Genomic DNA, 15,095 nt, shown 5'->3' on the forward strand with positions numbered 1-15,095 from the left:
GAAGAATTGGAAAAAGAGACAACTTTCAGGTCATAGTATAAAAATAAAAAAAATCGCTCGCGCTTTGCATAAATCCACAGTCATCTTTTTCAGAACGTACTTGATTTTTGTTTTCAATTTTTAGATCGAAATATATAAAATGAAATCATTTATCTAAGAACATATCCATCTTTTTTCATAATTTGTAGGTTTAGATATAAAAAAAAACTAGCTTGGCATTCGGTTTTAGTCTGAAATGTATTCATTATAAGGTTAAACGTTATCACACTGTAATAAGATGGAAAAGGGGCTTATCAAAGGTATGTTTCACAGAGGAACTGTTCGTCAAAAGACGCAAGGCTTACTATGATAATGTAATGTAATTTTTCCCCCCGTCATGGGCAAATTTTTTTCATTTTTGACAATGGAAATGACAATTTTTAGGCAGAAAAGTGCCTTCATTGTTTACTTTTGTCCTTAAATAATTTATAATATTTCTTCTTTGAGGGGGGCACATGGGGGGGGGGGCAAAACGAGATTTTGCCCCCCCCCCGATGTGCCCCCCCCCCGCTTCCGGCGCCCTTGATCAGAAGTACTGGTATTACTGATCTTGACCAGTTCAATTTCAAATAATTATTACTTTAGACCACTGAGTTGACTATATCTGAGGAACGTATCTCGCTGTGATCTTAATCCTAATTAAAGGAGATAATCATTTTAATGATAATGTTCATACTGGATAATTATGATGATATTAAAAATGATAAGTACAATATCAATAACAACTAGAACTGCATTCGTTTCATTACGATGTGCATGCATTGACGCCTGTGAATTTAGAAAGATATTACCATAAGCAACCAATTAAAATATGAGAACAAAATGGATGAAAACAAGGAAGTTATGGCAATTTAAAATTTTGAAAATTTTCAATTGAGGGCGCTTTTTCTAAAAGTAATGGCCACTGATGCGTAACAAAACGAATTGGTTAGAAAACATGTTACCTTTACCAAGCCCTGAAAATGTCAGACCGAAATGATTGAAAAAAGAAAGTTATGGCCATTTGACTATTTTCGATTTTTCAGTAGAGGGCGCTATTTCTTAAAGGTAATGGTCACTGATGTGTACAAAATATATGGATTATGTGGAATGATACAATAAGCCAGCCCTGAAAATATAATACCGAAATGAATGATAACAAAGTTATTGTCATTTTACTATTTGTTAACTTTGCAATAAAGGGCGTTATTTGTAAATTTAACAGTCACTGATGCGTAAAAATTTGTTGATCTGTGATGATAATTATAAGAATGATGATAACAATGATAAATGATAACGAAAATGACTTTCTCTTAATTGCAAGATTAATTTTCCACAATTCCGGCGTCAAATAAAGTCATTATTTATTGGACCAGTAACACCAGTATGATTTTAAACAATTTAACTGGTATTACTACTTTGCTTCAACTGGAATGCAATTGTTTGAGCTGGTCTCCAGTTGACTTTTACTGGTCCAGTTAAAAATCAACTGGTCCAGTAAACATATACTGGAAACCAGTAAAAATCTACTGGAAACCATTTATTGGAACAGTAACACCAGTTTGATGAAAAACAATTTAACTGGTATTACTACTTTGCTTCAACTGGAATGCAATTGTTGGAACTGGTCTCAAGATGATTTTTTTACTGGTCCAGTAAAATTCTACTGGAAACCAGTAAAAATTCTTAATGGTCTTACTGGTTTTTCCTTCTGGGCAGCAGCCATCATGAATAATCAACAGCCTCTATATCATCGGCTGGTAAATAACAACTGCAAACATACACTCAAAATCTAATGTGCAGCTTCCAAAAGAGTGAACAAGCCGCGACGACTTCGTTATGTGTTGTGAGCGGGATAATGTCACTGCCCAGCTACAGGACCTTGCCTAATATATCTCCGCATTTAAATATTCCTGACGTCACCTTTCAATGCATCAAAATATGGTATGCTAGTGAATATAAAGTCAAATCGACATTAATGTGTAATATATATACAGGTGTATGTATATTTATGCATACATGTCCACCAATTGTGTAGTATTATACGTTTAAAACTTGATAAAGGGGAGGACTATTTTTCCTCGGTGGGATGATGCTAGACCCACGTGACCCAAAAGTGTTTAGGTTTCGCGGTCTGTGACCAGATTTTACCTACCACACCCGAATTGGTCGTATGATGGTAAAAAATAGACAAATCAAACAGGAAAATAAGAAATTAATTTGGTCACTACAGCTTTTTCCAGATAGGGCACGTTACGTACGTTATAAGGGTGTCAAAAAACACTGTTAATGAAAAGAGTGCATCTTTTTTTAGCTAGGAAAGCTACGTGTTTAGGGTCAAATTTGCGAGGGTATAAGCAAATTGAGACTAAAATGTTATTTTATAAAAAAAAAAGGTGAATGGTATACCATTGAAATACCATACACCATTGAAATACCATTGATATACCATTGGAATACCATTGATATACCATTGGAATACCATTCACACAGCACCCACCATAAACCAATGGTATACCATTCAAGCCCCAATGGTATACCATTCAAACTAATTTAAATAATAGGGACGTTACTTTTACCATATTCATGAGCAACATTTACCATTCATATACCATTGATCAAACACCATTCATATACCATTGATCTACCATGGCCACTATAGACAGGTTTAGCATTGACCACCATTCACCATTCAGCCACCATTCACTGGCCTATCATTTACCATTCAGCCACCTTTAACTGGACACCATTGATCTACCATTTACCTTTCACCATACACCATTCGCCTACCATTCACCATACACCGTACACCATTGACCTACCATTTACCGTACACCATTCACGTACCATTCACCGTGCACCATTCGCCTACCATTCACCTACCATTCATCATACACCATTCACTATACACCATACACCATTGAGCTACCATTTACAGTACACCATTGGCCTACCATACACCACACACCATTGACCTACCATTCACCCTACACCATTGGATTACCATACACCGTTGACCTACCATTTACCATACACCATTGGCCTGCCGTTTACTTTACATCATTGTACACCATTGTCATACAATACACTCTAAACCATTGTTCAACCATTCAATTAACACCATTGGCCATACACTGTAGACCACAAGTGTATTGTGAATGGTAGACCAATGGTTTACACTGAATGATGGACAGTAGACCAAAGGTGTACAATGTATAGTAGGCCAATAAAGTACAGTGAATGGTAGACCAATGGTGAACAGCATATATAGCTCGGGTTAATGGTAGGCTTGAAAATGGATTAAGTATGCACAAGAAAAAAAATGATGAAAACAGTTATTTCAAGAACGTCAATAAAATGTTTTTACCATAAGAAGTTTAAGTACAGCATAAATGGTACACAGTATTCACAAGTATAGTCTTTATAATTAAAGCACATAAGTTATGAATATATATGACTTTGCTACTCGTTGACATCTATACTCTGTCAATCTTGGTATCTAAAAATAAACATGTATCAAGACAGAGTTTGATTGAAAAACACAACAAATGAATAACATTTCCAAGAATAAACATGTTCTCTCTGATTGCTTTTTACATGGATTGAGTACTTGGCAAAACCACTGTTCTGCAAAAACCTGATACTTGTAATACAATAACCTTGACTTTAAATCTGTAATAATGTAATTGCTTTCACACAAGTACAAAAGAGTGGAACCCAGTACTGACAAGTATGGCATAAAAGCACCATTATTATGAATACATGTGACTGCACGACTCTACAAGAGGTCAATGATTGCACTCCACATAGATATTATGTTAATCTTCCTATAAACAAATTTACATGTAAGACAGAGTTTGGACAACAAACTAATGAACACCACATTTCGAAGATTAAACTCAAAATGTGTGATAGCAGAGTACCAAGCCTAGAGGAAATAAATATCCCCAACGGGGGGGATAGTGCCCCCCCCCCCAAAAAAAAAAATAGAACCCCAAATCGTTCTCTATTTTCTTTTCACCTAAAAGATATATCAAACGGTGTGTTTCTACATAGAATCGTTAAAAAGGGGTCCGACCACTTGACCGAAGGCCCGCGAGACCGACTTTTTTATTAAATTGTATTTTCCTTCATCAGGTGCCGAGTGGTTTAAGGCGCCTCGTTGCAGCGGCGTATGCCTGTTATCAGAGGGGGAGGGGGCAGAACCAAATTTTTCCCGGTAACTCCGTCTAGAATTAGTGACATACGTAGGATTTCAGTTTAGGGGCGGTAGTGAGCAAGGGAAGCCCGCTCCCTAGGGGGGTGCAGGGAGGGGTCTCCCGCGTGAAGCGTTAAAGCTTGATCCGACGTTCCTGTGAACCCTGTCTACTCCCGCTCATCTTAATACGTCCTTTGCCTGTTTTCGGGGGGGGGGGGGGGGCCAAAGTATTTCCTGGTATATAAGTCCAGAAGGATTTCATTTTAGGGGGCGGAAGTGAGCACGCGAAGTGGCAAAACACTTAAAACTGAGCGTGCGAAAGGCGCTCCCTATAAGTGGGTGTTTTCCCCCTCCCGCGCAAAGCACAGAAGCTCCGACGTTTCCTTCGAATTGTTCCTTATCTGCTCCCCCTCCTCTTATATTCTCTGCCTGTTATCGGGGGGAGCCAAATAATTCCCGTTAACTAAATTTAGAATCAGTGGCGTTGCAAGAATTTCATTTTAGGGGGCGGAGGTGAGTACGCGAATCGTGCAAAACACTTACTGCGCGCCCGAAACGGCTCTATGGGGGGGAGGGTGCAAATTGATATTAAAAAAGAATTTATTAATGAATAGTTGAATGAATGGATGAATAAATAAATGAACAATTATGTTTCTTAATTGATTACACCCTCGTAGCAAAAAACAAACGCCACCCCCCCCCCCCAAAAAAAAGGGGAAACATGAGCGAGAAAAAAGGCATAGGAGAACCTAAGACGAACAAAAGCAGACAAGGAATAGTTCAAGGGATCGTCACAGCTTCTCCCTCCATGCACCCCCTCCCCCCTCGGAACGTGTTTTGCGTGCTCAGTAAGTGTTTCAAACACTTCGCGTGCTGACTACCGCCCCCTTGAATTAAATCCTAGCTTCGCCACTAATTACAGACTTAGTTTAAACGGGAATTTTTTTGGCCTGCCCCCCCCCCCCCGGAACGCGCTTCTTGTGCTCAATACTGCCGCCTAAACGGAAATCCTCGTTATGCCACTAATTCTAGAAGGAATTTCTGGGAAATATTTGGCTCTGCCCCTCCCCTTCCCCTTCTGATAACAGGCACCTGTTGCGCCGCTGCAACGAGGCTCCTAAAACCACTCGACTGCGGCACCCGATGAAGGGGGGGAAGTCGGTGTCGCGAACCTTCGGCCTCGTTGGCCTTCTATTTTGCGGGCCTTTGGTCTCGTAGGCCCTCGATCTCGCGGGCCCTCAGTCTAGCGGGCTGACGCCAGGTTCAAAATACCACTTCCTATATCGACATATCATAAAACCACATTTTATACAATCTGGGACATTTTTACATTATGACATTATCATATTTCAATATGATTTAATTGTAAAAAAAAATAAAAAATAAGACTTTTTTCAAAACTTTTGTGGAAAGTATCAGGAAGCAGAATTCTGTCCAATAGTGACCAAAATATAGCCCACATTTTGTGAGCTTGGTCAATAAAATATATTGAAACCAGCATAAAACTTTAGCCCGGAAAACCAATCAAACGTTTGCTCAGTAAAAAAGGAATAATAAGAAATACAAGTCGGACGTCTTATCCAATAGTTACCGTAGTAACAATGCTACTCAACCAGTCAGAACCAAGGAAATAATATGTCAGATCTGGCAACCTGTCGGATACAAATGTGAATTAAACGGTCCCTTGATCTTCCCTATTTCTGGCTATTCCATCTTGAACACGTTTGTAAATATTAACTTCCTACACAACTTGACGAGATTATGAGTAAACAATCCTACTACTAGGCCTATGATATGGAGGAAAAAAAAATAAATTATTCCAAATGATATATTTGTTGAATGATATATTTGTAAGCCTGGAGATTGTTCCACATTTCGTACAGATTTTTTAAGCAAATGGTGGAAAGTGGACATTTTTTCCCGCTTGCGTAGGCAACTTGAACTTTTAAAAGAGTAAGCGCAAAATGATAAATATATGCGCAGAACTTGTTAATGGATGCAATTGAGCATTAACCATCGAGAGCACATGGACGTTAGATAAAAATATTGATTTGAAGATTTCTTTTTCTTCCTTACTTGCTTCATTTCCCAAAACACCCCTGCAAGTTTCACTGCCCCCCCCCCCCTCCACAAACATGTCAATCATGACTATCTGCTTTACACGTAGCAGAGAATCGCATGAAATGGCTTAGGATCGATATTTTTCTGCAGTTAATCCTTGTCATGCCAGTATGAATGTAAACCCACATTAGGTTACAAATTTTATTAATTAAAACGCTGGAGATGTCTAAAATTAGCTTTGGTTTCCATTGATTTGTTTCATCCTATGTCCTCAGATCCACCTTGCACACATTCAACCTAAAATTTTTGTTTAGTTATATGGTTAAAATGCCCACAGTCGTTTTAAACAAAATGCACTGAATCTTGTCATTTTGATTGAATGAAAATATAAGAAATGTAGAGCACGTTTAGTACATTTTCGTATTTTCTTTCAACACAAGGAGAAAAATATTATTGTTGTACCATTATTTCTACATGACTTTCTCAAAGTGTAATCGTTTATTATCACAAGCAGTGCATTTACCCGTCATTCGTGATGTTATCTTTATATCATCTTGCTCCATCTCCCGCCAGACAATATTCCAAAGTCCAAGTTATTTGCCCTTTGCATTCAGCTTATCAGTACTACTATTCCTGATATAGGTTTAACATAGCAACGTCGCCGCCGCTGTACCTGCGATGAGCTATACAGATTTTTGAGAACTATCCCCTAAGAAAATTTTGGGAAGGAGAATAGACATTATTTTTCGCCTACAGAAAATCTAAGGTGTGAACAATAATTTTACACCGAAGATGAAGGATTCCAGAAAACAAAAGTGCATAGCGCCGATTGACATTCGATGCGTGGAGAAAAGGCTTAGTGTTTGGGAAAAGCGTTTCACCTGAATTACAACACAGGGCCAAGAAACGACATTGGTTTACTCATTGCTGCAGATGGGAAACAGGGAAGTATATCACACTGATTTTTAATAAGCCGTGAATTAAGACATGTTGCGTGTTGAGGAAATTGATATCAAATATCAGAGGTGACATCATACAATGTCAAATAGCAGGTAGTTATGTAAAACGAGTGTAAATAAACAAAAAAAATTGTAAGGGTGTTAATTTTAACCACACACATCCAACATAGAAGAAAGCTCTACATCATGGTGCAAATGTGGAAAAGAGAGGCCTTTGTGGTCAAACAATATCATTTAGATATTCCACAGGGAATTTCTGAATTATCCAAATCTATCGACAGTCTTAGAACAAAAATGGTTAAAGAAGACACAGAGGACTACTCTCCATTACAAATGGCAGTAAGAAATGACCACCTAGATGACATAAAAAGCCTAGTCAGTCAAGGGGCGGACGTGAATCAGGTTAATGCTGAAGGCTGGACACCGTTAGTAATTGCTGCAAAGACCGGTAGTGTTGAGGTACTGACGTTTCTTATCGATAAAGGGGCTGATATAAGAAAGCATGTTAAAGACATGACTGCTTTACACATGACTGCTTTCTATTGTCATCTTGATGCTATAAAATATCTGATAAGACAAGGGGCTGAGGTCAATCGGAAAAGTGATATTGGCGCCACTGCAATACACATTGCTGCTGTAGTTGGTAATATTGAGGTCACCAGATATCTGATCAGTCAAGGGGCTGTGGTGGACGAAGGAGATAACAATGGTTGGACTGCATTACACATTGCTTCTTTCAAAGGTCATCTTGATGTCGTAAAATATCTGATCAGTCAAGGGGCTGAGGTGAATAAAGGAGATAACTATGGTGAGACTGCATTACACTACGCAGCTTTGAATGGTCATCTTGATGTCGTCAAACATCTGATCAGTCAAGGGGCAGAGGTGAATAAAGGAGAAAACAATGATGTGACTGCATTATACGTTGCTGCCCAGAATGGTCATCTTGATGTCGTCAAACATCTGATCAGTCAAGGGGCAGAGGTGAATAAAGGAGAAAACAATGATGTGACTGCATTATACGTTGCTGTCCAGAATGGTCATCTTGATGTCGTCAAACATCTGATCAGTCAAGGGGCTGAGGTGAATAAAGGAAATAACAATGATGTGACTGCCTTATACATTGCTGCCGAGATTGGTCATCTTGATGTCGTCAAATATCTGATCAGTCAAGGGGCTGAGGTGAATAAAGGAAATAACAATGATGTGACTGCATTACACTTTGCTGCCCAGAATGGTCATCTTGATGTCGTCAAACATCTGATCAGTCAAGGGGCAGAGGTGAATAAAGGAAAAACAATGATGTGACTGCATTATACGTTGCTGCCCAGAATGGTCATCTTGATGTCGTCAAACATCTGATCAGTCAAGGGGCTGAGGTGAATAAAGGAAATAACAATGATGTGACTGCATTATACGTTGCTGCCCAGAATGGTCATCTTGATGTCGTCAAATATCTGATCAGTCAAGGGGCTGAGGTGAATAAAGGAAATAACAATGATGTGACTGCATTATACATTGCTGCCCAGAATGGTCATCTTGATGTCGTCAAATATCTGATCAGTCAAGGGGCTGAGGTGAATAAAGGAAATAACAATGATGTGACTGCATTACACATTGCTGCCCAGAATGGTCATCTTGATGTCGTCAAACATCTGATCAGTCAAGGGGCAGAGGTGAATAAAGGAGAAAACAATGATGTGACTGCATTATACGTTGCTGCCCAGAATGGTCATCTTGATGTCGTCAAACATCTGATCAGTCAAGGGGCTGAGGTGAATAAAGGAAATAACAATGATGTGACTGCCTTATACATTGCTGCCGAGATTGGTCATCTTGATGTCGTCAAATATCTGATCAGTCAAGGGGCTGAGGTGAATAAAGGAAATAACAATGATGTGACTGCATTATACATTGCTGCCCAGAATGGTCATCTTGATGTCGTCAAATATCTGATCAGTCAAGGGGCTGAGGTGAATAAAGGAAATAACAATGATGTGACTGCATTACACATTGCTTCTTTCAAAGGTCATCTTGATGTCGTAAAATATCTGATCAGTCAAGGGGCTGAGGTGAATAAAGGAAATAACAATGATGTGACTGCATTATACATTGCTGCCGAGATTGTCATCTTGATGTCGTCAAATATCTGATCAGTCAAGGGGCTGAGGTGAATAAAGGAAATAACAATGATGTGACTGCATTATACATTGCTGCCCAGAATGGTCATCTTGATGTCGTCAAATATCTGATCAGTCAAGGGGCTGAGGTGAATAAAGGAAATAACAATGATGTGACTGCATTACACATTGCTTCTTTCATAGGTCATCTTGATGTCGTAAAATATCTGATCAGTCAAGGGGCTGAGGTGAATAAAGGAAATAACAATGATTTGACTGCATTGCACATTGCTTCTTTCAATGGTCATCTTGATGTGGTCAAATATCTGATCAGTCAAGGGGCCGAGGTAAATAAAGGAGATAAAAGTGAATTGACCTCACTAAGTATGGCTTCTCAGAATGGTTATGTTGATGTCACCAAATTTCTGATTAGTTATGGCGCCGAGGTAGATAAGACCAACAATAATGGTGCGACTGCATTACACATTGCTGCTCAGAATGGTCATCTTGATGTCTTCAAATATCTGATCATGCAAGGAGCTGATGTGAATAAGGGAAACGACAGTGGTGCGACTGCATTGCACACTGCTGCTGAGAGTGGTCATCTTGATGTCGTCAAATATCTGATCAGTCAAGGGGCTGAGGTGAATAAAGGAGATAGTAATGGTAGGACTGCATTACACATTGCTTCCCAGTATGGTCACATTGATGTCGTCAAATATCTGATCAGTCAAGGGGCTGAGGTGAATAAAGGAGAAAACAATGATGTGACTGCATTACACATTGCTGCCCAGAATGGTCATCTTGATGTCGTCAAATATCTGATCAGTCAAGGGGCTGAGGTGAATAAAGGATATAACAATGATGTGACTGCATTACACATTGCTTCTTTCAAAGGTCATCTTGATGTCGTCAAATATCTGATCAGTCAAGGGGCTGAGGTGAATAAAGGAGATAAAAGTGGAATGACATCACTAAGTATGGCTTCTCAGAATGGTTATGTTGATGTCATCAAATATCTGATTAGTTATGGCGCCGAGGTAGATAAGACCAGCAATAGTGGTGCGACTGCATTACACATTGTTGCTCAGAATGGTCATCTTGATGTCGTCAAATATCTGATCAGTCAAGGGGCTGAGGTGAATAAAGGAGATAAAAGTGGAATGACATCACTAAGTATGGCTTCTCAGAATGGTTATGTTGATGTCATCAAATATCTGATTAGTTATGGCGCCGAGGTAGATAAGACCAGCAATAGTGGTGCGACTGCATTACACATTGTTGCTCAGTATGGTCATCTTGATGTCGTCAAATATCTTATCAGTCAAGGCGCTGATGTGAATAAAGGATACGACAGTGGTGCGACTGCATTGCACACTGCTGCTCAGAATGGTCATCTTGATGTCGTCAAATATCTGATCAGTCAAGCGGCAGAGGTGAATAAAGGAGAAAACAATGATGTGACTGCATTATACATTGCTGCCCAGAATGGTCATCTTGATGTCGTCAAACATCTGATCAGTCAAGGGGCTGAGGTGAATAAAGGAAATAACAATGATGTGACTGCATTACACATTGCTTCTTTCAATGGTCATCTTGATGTCGTCAAATATCTGATCAGTCAAGGGGCTGAATTGAATAAAGGAACTGCATATGTACACTGCTGCTGAATGTCGTCAATGTCTGATGGTCAAATATCTGATCAGTCAAGGGACTGAGGTGAATAAAGGAGAAAACAATGATGTGACTGCATTGCACATTGCTGCCCAGAATGGTCATCTTGATGTCGTCAAATATCTGATCAGTCAAGGGGCTGAGGTTAATAAAGGAAATAACAATGATGTGACTGCATTACACATTGCTTCTTTCAATGGTCATCTTGATGTCGTCAAATATCTGATCAGTCAAGGGGCTGAGGTGAATAAAGGAGATAACTATGGTGAGACTGCATTACACTACGCAGCTTTGAATGGTCATCTTAATGTCACCAAATACCTGATCAGCCGAGGGGCTATGGAAAATAGAGCATCTCATGATGTTCGAACCTCACAAAAAGCTGCTGCTAAGGATGAGGATTCAGATGTTACAAAATACATCACTCATGAAGGAACTGAGGTAAATAAAAAAGAAATAGTAGTTTGAGAGCAATCTCATAAAGTGAATTAGTTAATTTAGATCTCGCATTGCCCCTTCCTCCTATAAACTGTTTGTTGCGACGTGTCATGGCTAAGAAATTTAACTGCTTTCGAGAGAAAATATTGTAGTGATATTTTTATCCGTCTGATCTTTATGGAATATATATATATATATATATATATATATATAAATATATATATATATATAAATATATATATATATATATATAGGCGTATATATATGTATATGTATAGGCGTATATATATAATATATATAGGCGTAAATAATTCAAGCATTGGTGCAAGACGTAGCTTCCAAGTATCTCTTTTATTGGGCTAGCTTTCGGCCAGAAGGGCCTTCATCAGGCCGGTAAATACCTTTTCCTTCCACACACTTAAGTTTCCCAAATGTTTCAATTATATTCCACCATTTCGTTTAAGCCATTACCCCCTCTGTTGTTAGTTTTTGTTTTCTTATTGTAATCCTTTTGTTCTGTACTCAACGTATGGTACGTATGGTTTTGTGCTACTTTGTTTCAATGCATTAGAGGCCTGATGAAGGCCCTTCTGGCCTAAAGCTAGCCAAATAAAAGAGATACTTGGAAGCTACGTCTTGCATTAATGCTTGAATTATTAACGCCTGTATATAGAACATGATGCGCTGCAATACTCGATGTGCAAAGGGCCCTCTTCCTTATATATATGTATATGTATATGTATATATATATATAATATATATATATATATATATATATATATATATATATAATATAATATTATATATATATATATATATGACTCATGAGAAAGAGACATATATCTCACCCCCACCAACCAATTAATGCGAGCGCGATGCGCCAACTAAAAATTTTAGTATACTGACATGAAAACAGGAAAAGGTACCTGTTCAGGGACTGTTTGTAGTAGCTCATGAGGGGGATAGATACATGTATCTCAATACACTGATAATGTGAGTGCCGAGAGCGAGCTGAAATTTCTTTATATTCTGACCTGAAAGCTTGATATTCTAAGCATTTTTTGGTACCAATGTATAGGATGGGTATCTAGAAGAACAATAGACGCGAGCGCGAAGCGCGAGCTGAAAATTTTGATATTTCGATCTGAAAAAATGACAATTTAATGGACGATTTTTAATAAAGAACAAGATATATATCCAACAAAAGAATATTGCAAATCGAAGCGGGAGTTCTTTTGAGGTTTAGAACTGAAAACGGAACACTCTATTCACCTATTCAATCATGAAAAGTACGGGGTTTTGCTACAGAAATGATGCGAGCGCGAGCTGAAAATTCTTACATTCCAATCTGAAAAGCAGACATTTTGAGCAAAAAATAAAGAACTTAGATGGTATCTCGATCTCGCTTGATGATTTTCGTGTAACATTGCAATCTTATTTTATTTTTAGTTAGACAGGCGGAATTATGGGGGGCAAAATGATATGTTTGCCCCATCCCCAATATTTTCATTAGTGGGACGATCGCCCCCCCCCCCCCCCCAGGATCGACGCCTCTGCTCACAACTGTCATAAAGTTGGGGAAAATTCTTAGCCATGTTGTATTCATGGAATACAGACTCCGCAGTTTTAAGAAAAGTTGCTTAGGCATTCATTCTATATCTGTCTTAGTCGCGCATAACTCTTAGCCAAATTGTAAGAAAAAAAACTATTAGCCAACTCTTTATGGAATACCCGTTTTGGTTAAGAATTTTGTCTTAGACAGGAAATACGACAAAATGCTTAGATTTTTAACTTGAGCATGCTTATCTCTTTTTTGGAATATGGGCCCTGGTACACTCGTAAACGTTCAGACGAAATTCAGATAGTGTCGTTAGCTGTCTTACTCAATAAAAAAATATTGTTCTTTCACATCACCCCTTCTCTCTCCTGGATCTCAATGCACGATCTACTGACGGTCAGACATGCATGGGTGTCGATCGGTGTTCATGGTTGTGGGATGACCATGTTCGTAAAAAGAATATTTTCCGATGGGGGTAAGACACGACTTAGCAAAGCGATCGAGCTTGTCATTGGGGCGCTTTTTTATTCTCTAAAGTGAAATTGAAGGATCTTGTGCACAATTATGGTTAATTTCAAAATGATTTAAAGTAGGAATTTAATTTATCACCCCCCCCCCGTAGCGTACCTGCACATTTCGTCAGGGGGGGGTGGGGGGCAAGCGACATGGATCAGTGGGGTGGGGGTTGTAGGCATGGATGTATACGCACAATTTTTTCAAGGGGGTTGATAATCGTTGCCCAAGTATCAACTTCACAGTTTTCAATCATCGAGCGAGCTAAGCGAGCGAACATTTCTTTCAATTATTATTTAGCCTTTTTACAGCATGATGTGAGATGTGCAGAAATTATACATTCGGTCATAAAATTACCAATACACGAGGATGTTTGGCACTTCGCGGTCCTCGTTGCCCAGCCTGTATGAGGGGGGGGGGGCTGCATTTTGCAGCCCCCCATACACATTTGGATGTGTAGGTCTGGAAGTGGCAGTAAAGGTGGGAAAGGTTACCCAGGGGTGCCCAATAAAACATTGGGGATCTTGCTACTACTGATATTGGCTATCGGGTGATTGCACTTCATTGTCGAAATTAATTATTTTTTGGTGTATCATTCCTGAAATGAAATGTATTGGATCGTGATCGATATATTTATAATCAAGAGGATACTTCTTTTATTCCTCTTTGAAGGTGTTTGCATTATATTCTCTATTCTGCTCATTTGGGGACGTTATAAAAGAGGTATTCGACATTGAAATCAGTTGTATTCTTGCATTGATATGCATTTGTCTTATTTCCATATACACAGTTAAACAAACAAATGTATCCATTCACTCATTAAAAAATAAATAACGTGAAAATATATGCGACGGTAATACATTTGGGGAAAATCACTCACTCACTGGCAGGAATGTCAGAAGGTTGAGGGAATTGAAATTGGAGAAAGATAGATAGGCGGACGAAGGGATTAGGTACTTAGGATAGAAATGGGACGGTAATAACCAGAGGAATGTGTAAGCAGGGGTAGAGCTAGGCCCTTTCCATTGGGGGGGGGGGAGTCCTTGATTACCAACAGATATCAGTACCGATTACCGACGATCAGTGCTCATCTATATCCAACACAGGGGCAGATCCAGGATTTTTAAGGGGGACATTTTGGTTTTTAAAAAAAATCGGATACTCCCACCCCCCCCCCCGAAAAGTCTACACTTTCGCTGTCACGTGCCTTACAATTTGCACTGAAATAATGTAAAATGATGATTGGGAGCGCTTCGCGCGAGCTGACTTTTTCTGAAAATTAAGACCTAAAACAACACATTTTGTGTACTTAGTTTTGAGTAGGTTGGGTAATAATATTGGATTTCCCGTCCAATTTCATCAGAGTTGCATTAAATTAATGAAAAGACATTAAAATTCGAAATATTTCGTCCACCCTCTGCACACATGGTTCATTTTCATTTATTCAGTTCTATTCAACTCCGTTCTATATCATTCCTTTGAATTTTGTAGAAATTCAATTTAGAGAGAAAATCGTTAAATTAACGGCCCAAAAGTGTCATTTAATTTTGCGACGA

The 15,095-nt window shown here is 38.9% G+C and overlaps 1 protein-coding gene across 1 annotated transcript; it reads left to right on the forward strand.

Moving 5' to 3' along the window:
* Window positions 1–6,853: 6,853 nt before the first annotated feature.
* Window positions 6,854–12,081, forward strand: LOC121406298 (ankyrin repeat domain-containing protein 50-like). The gene is made up of 5 exons (XM_041597312.1): window positions 6,854–8,275; window positions 8,824–9,308; window positions 9,803–10,198; window positions 10,646–10,792; window positions 12,040–12,081. Exons 1-5 carry the CDS (start codon window positions 7,423–7,425, stop codon window positions 12,079–12,081), a joined length of 1,923 nt encoding a protein of 640 aa, XP_041453246.1. The 5' UTR covers window positions 6,854–7,422.
* Window positions 12,082–15,095: the final 3,014 nt, after the last annotated feature.

The sequence above is a fragment of the Lytechinus variegatus genome, chromosome 19 (assembly GCF_018143015.1).
Source record: "Lytechinus variegatus isolate NC3 chromosome 19, Lvar_3.0, whole genome shotgun sequence".
Taxonomy (NCBI): domain Eukaryota; kingdom Metazoa; phylum Echinodermata; class Echinoidea; order Temnopleuroida; family Toxopneustidae; genus Lytechinus; species Lytechinus variegatus.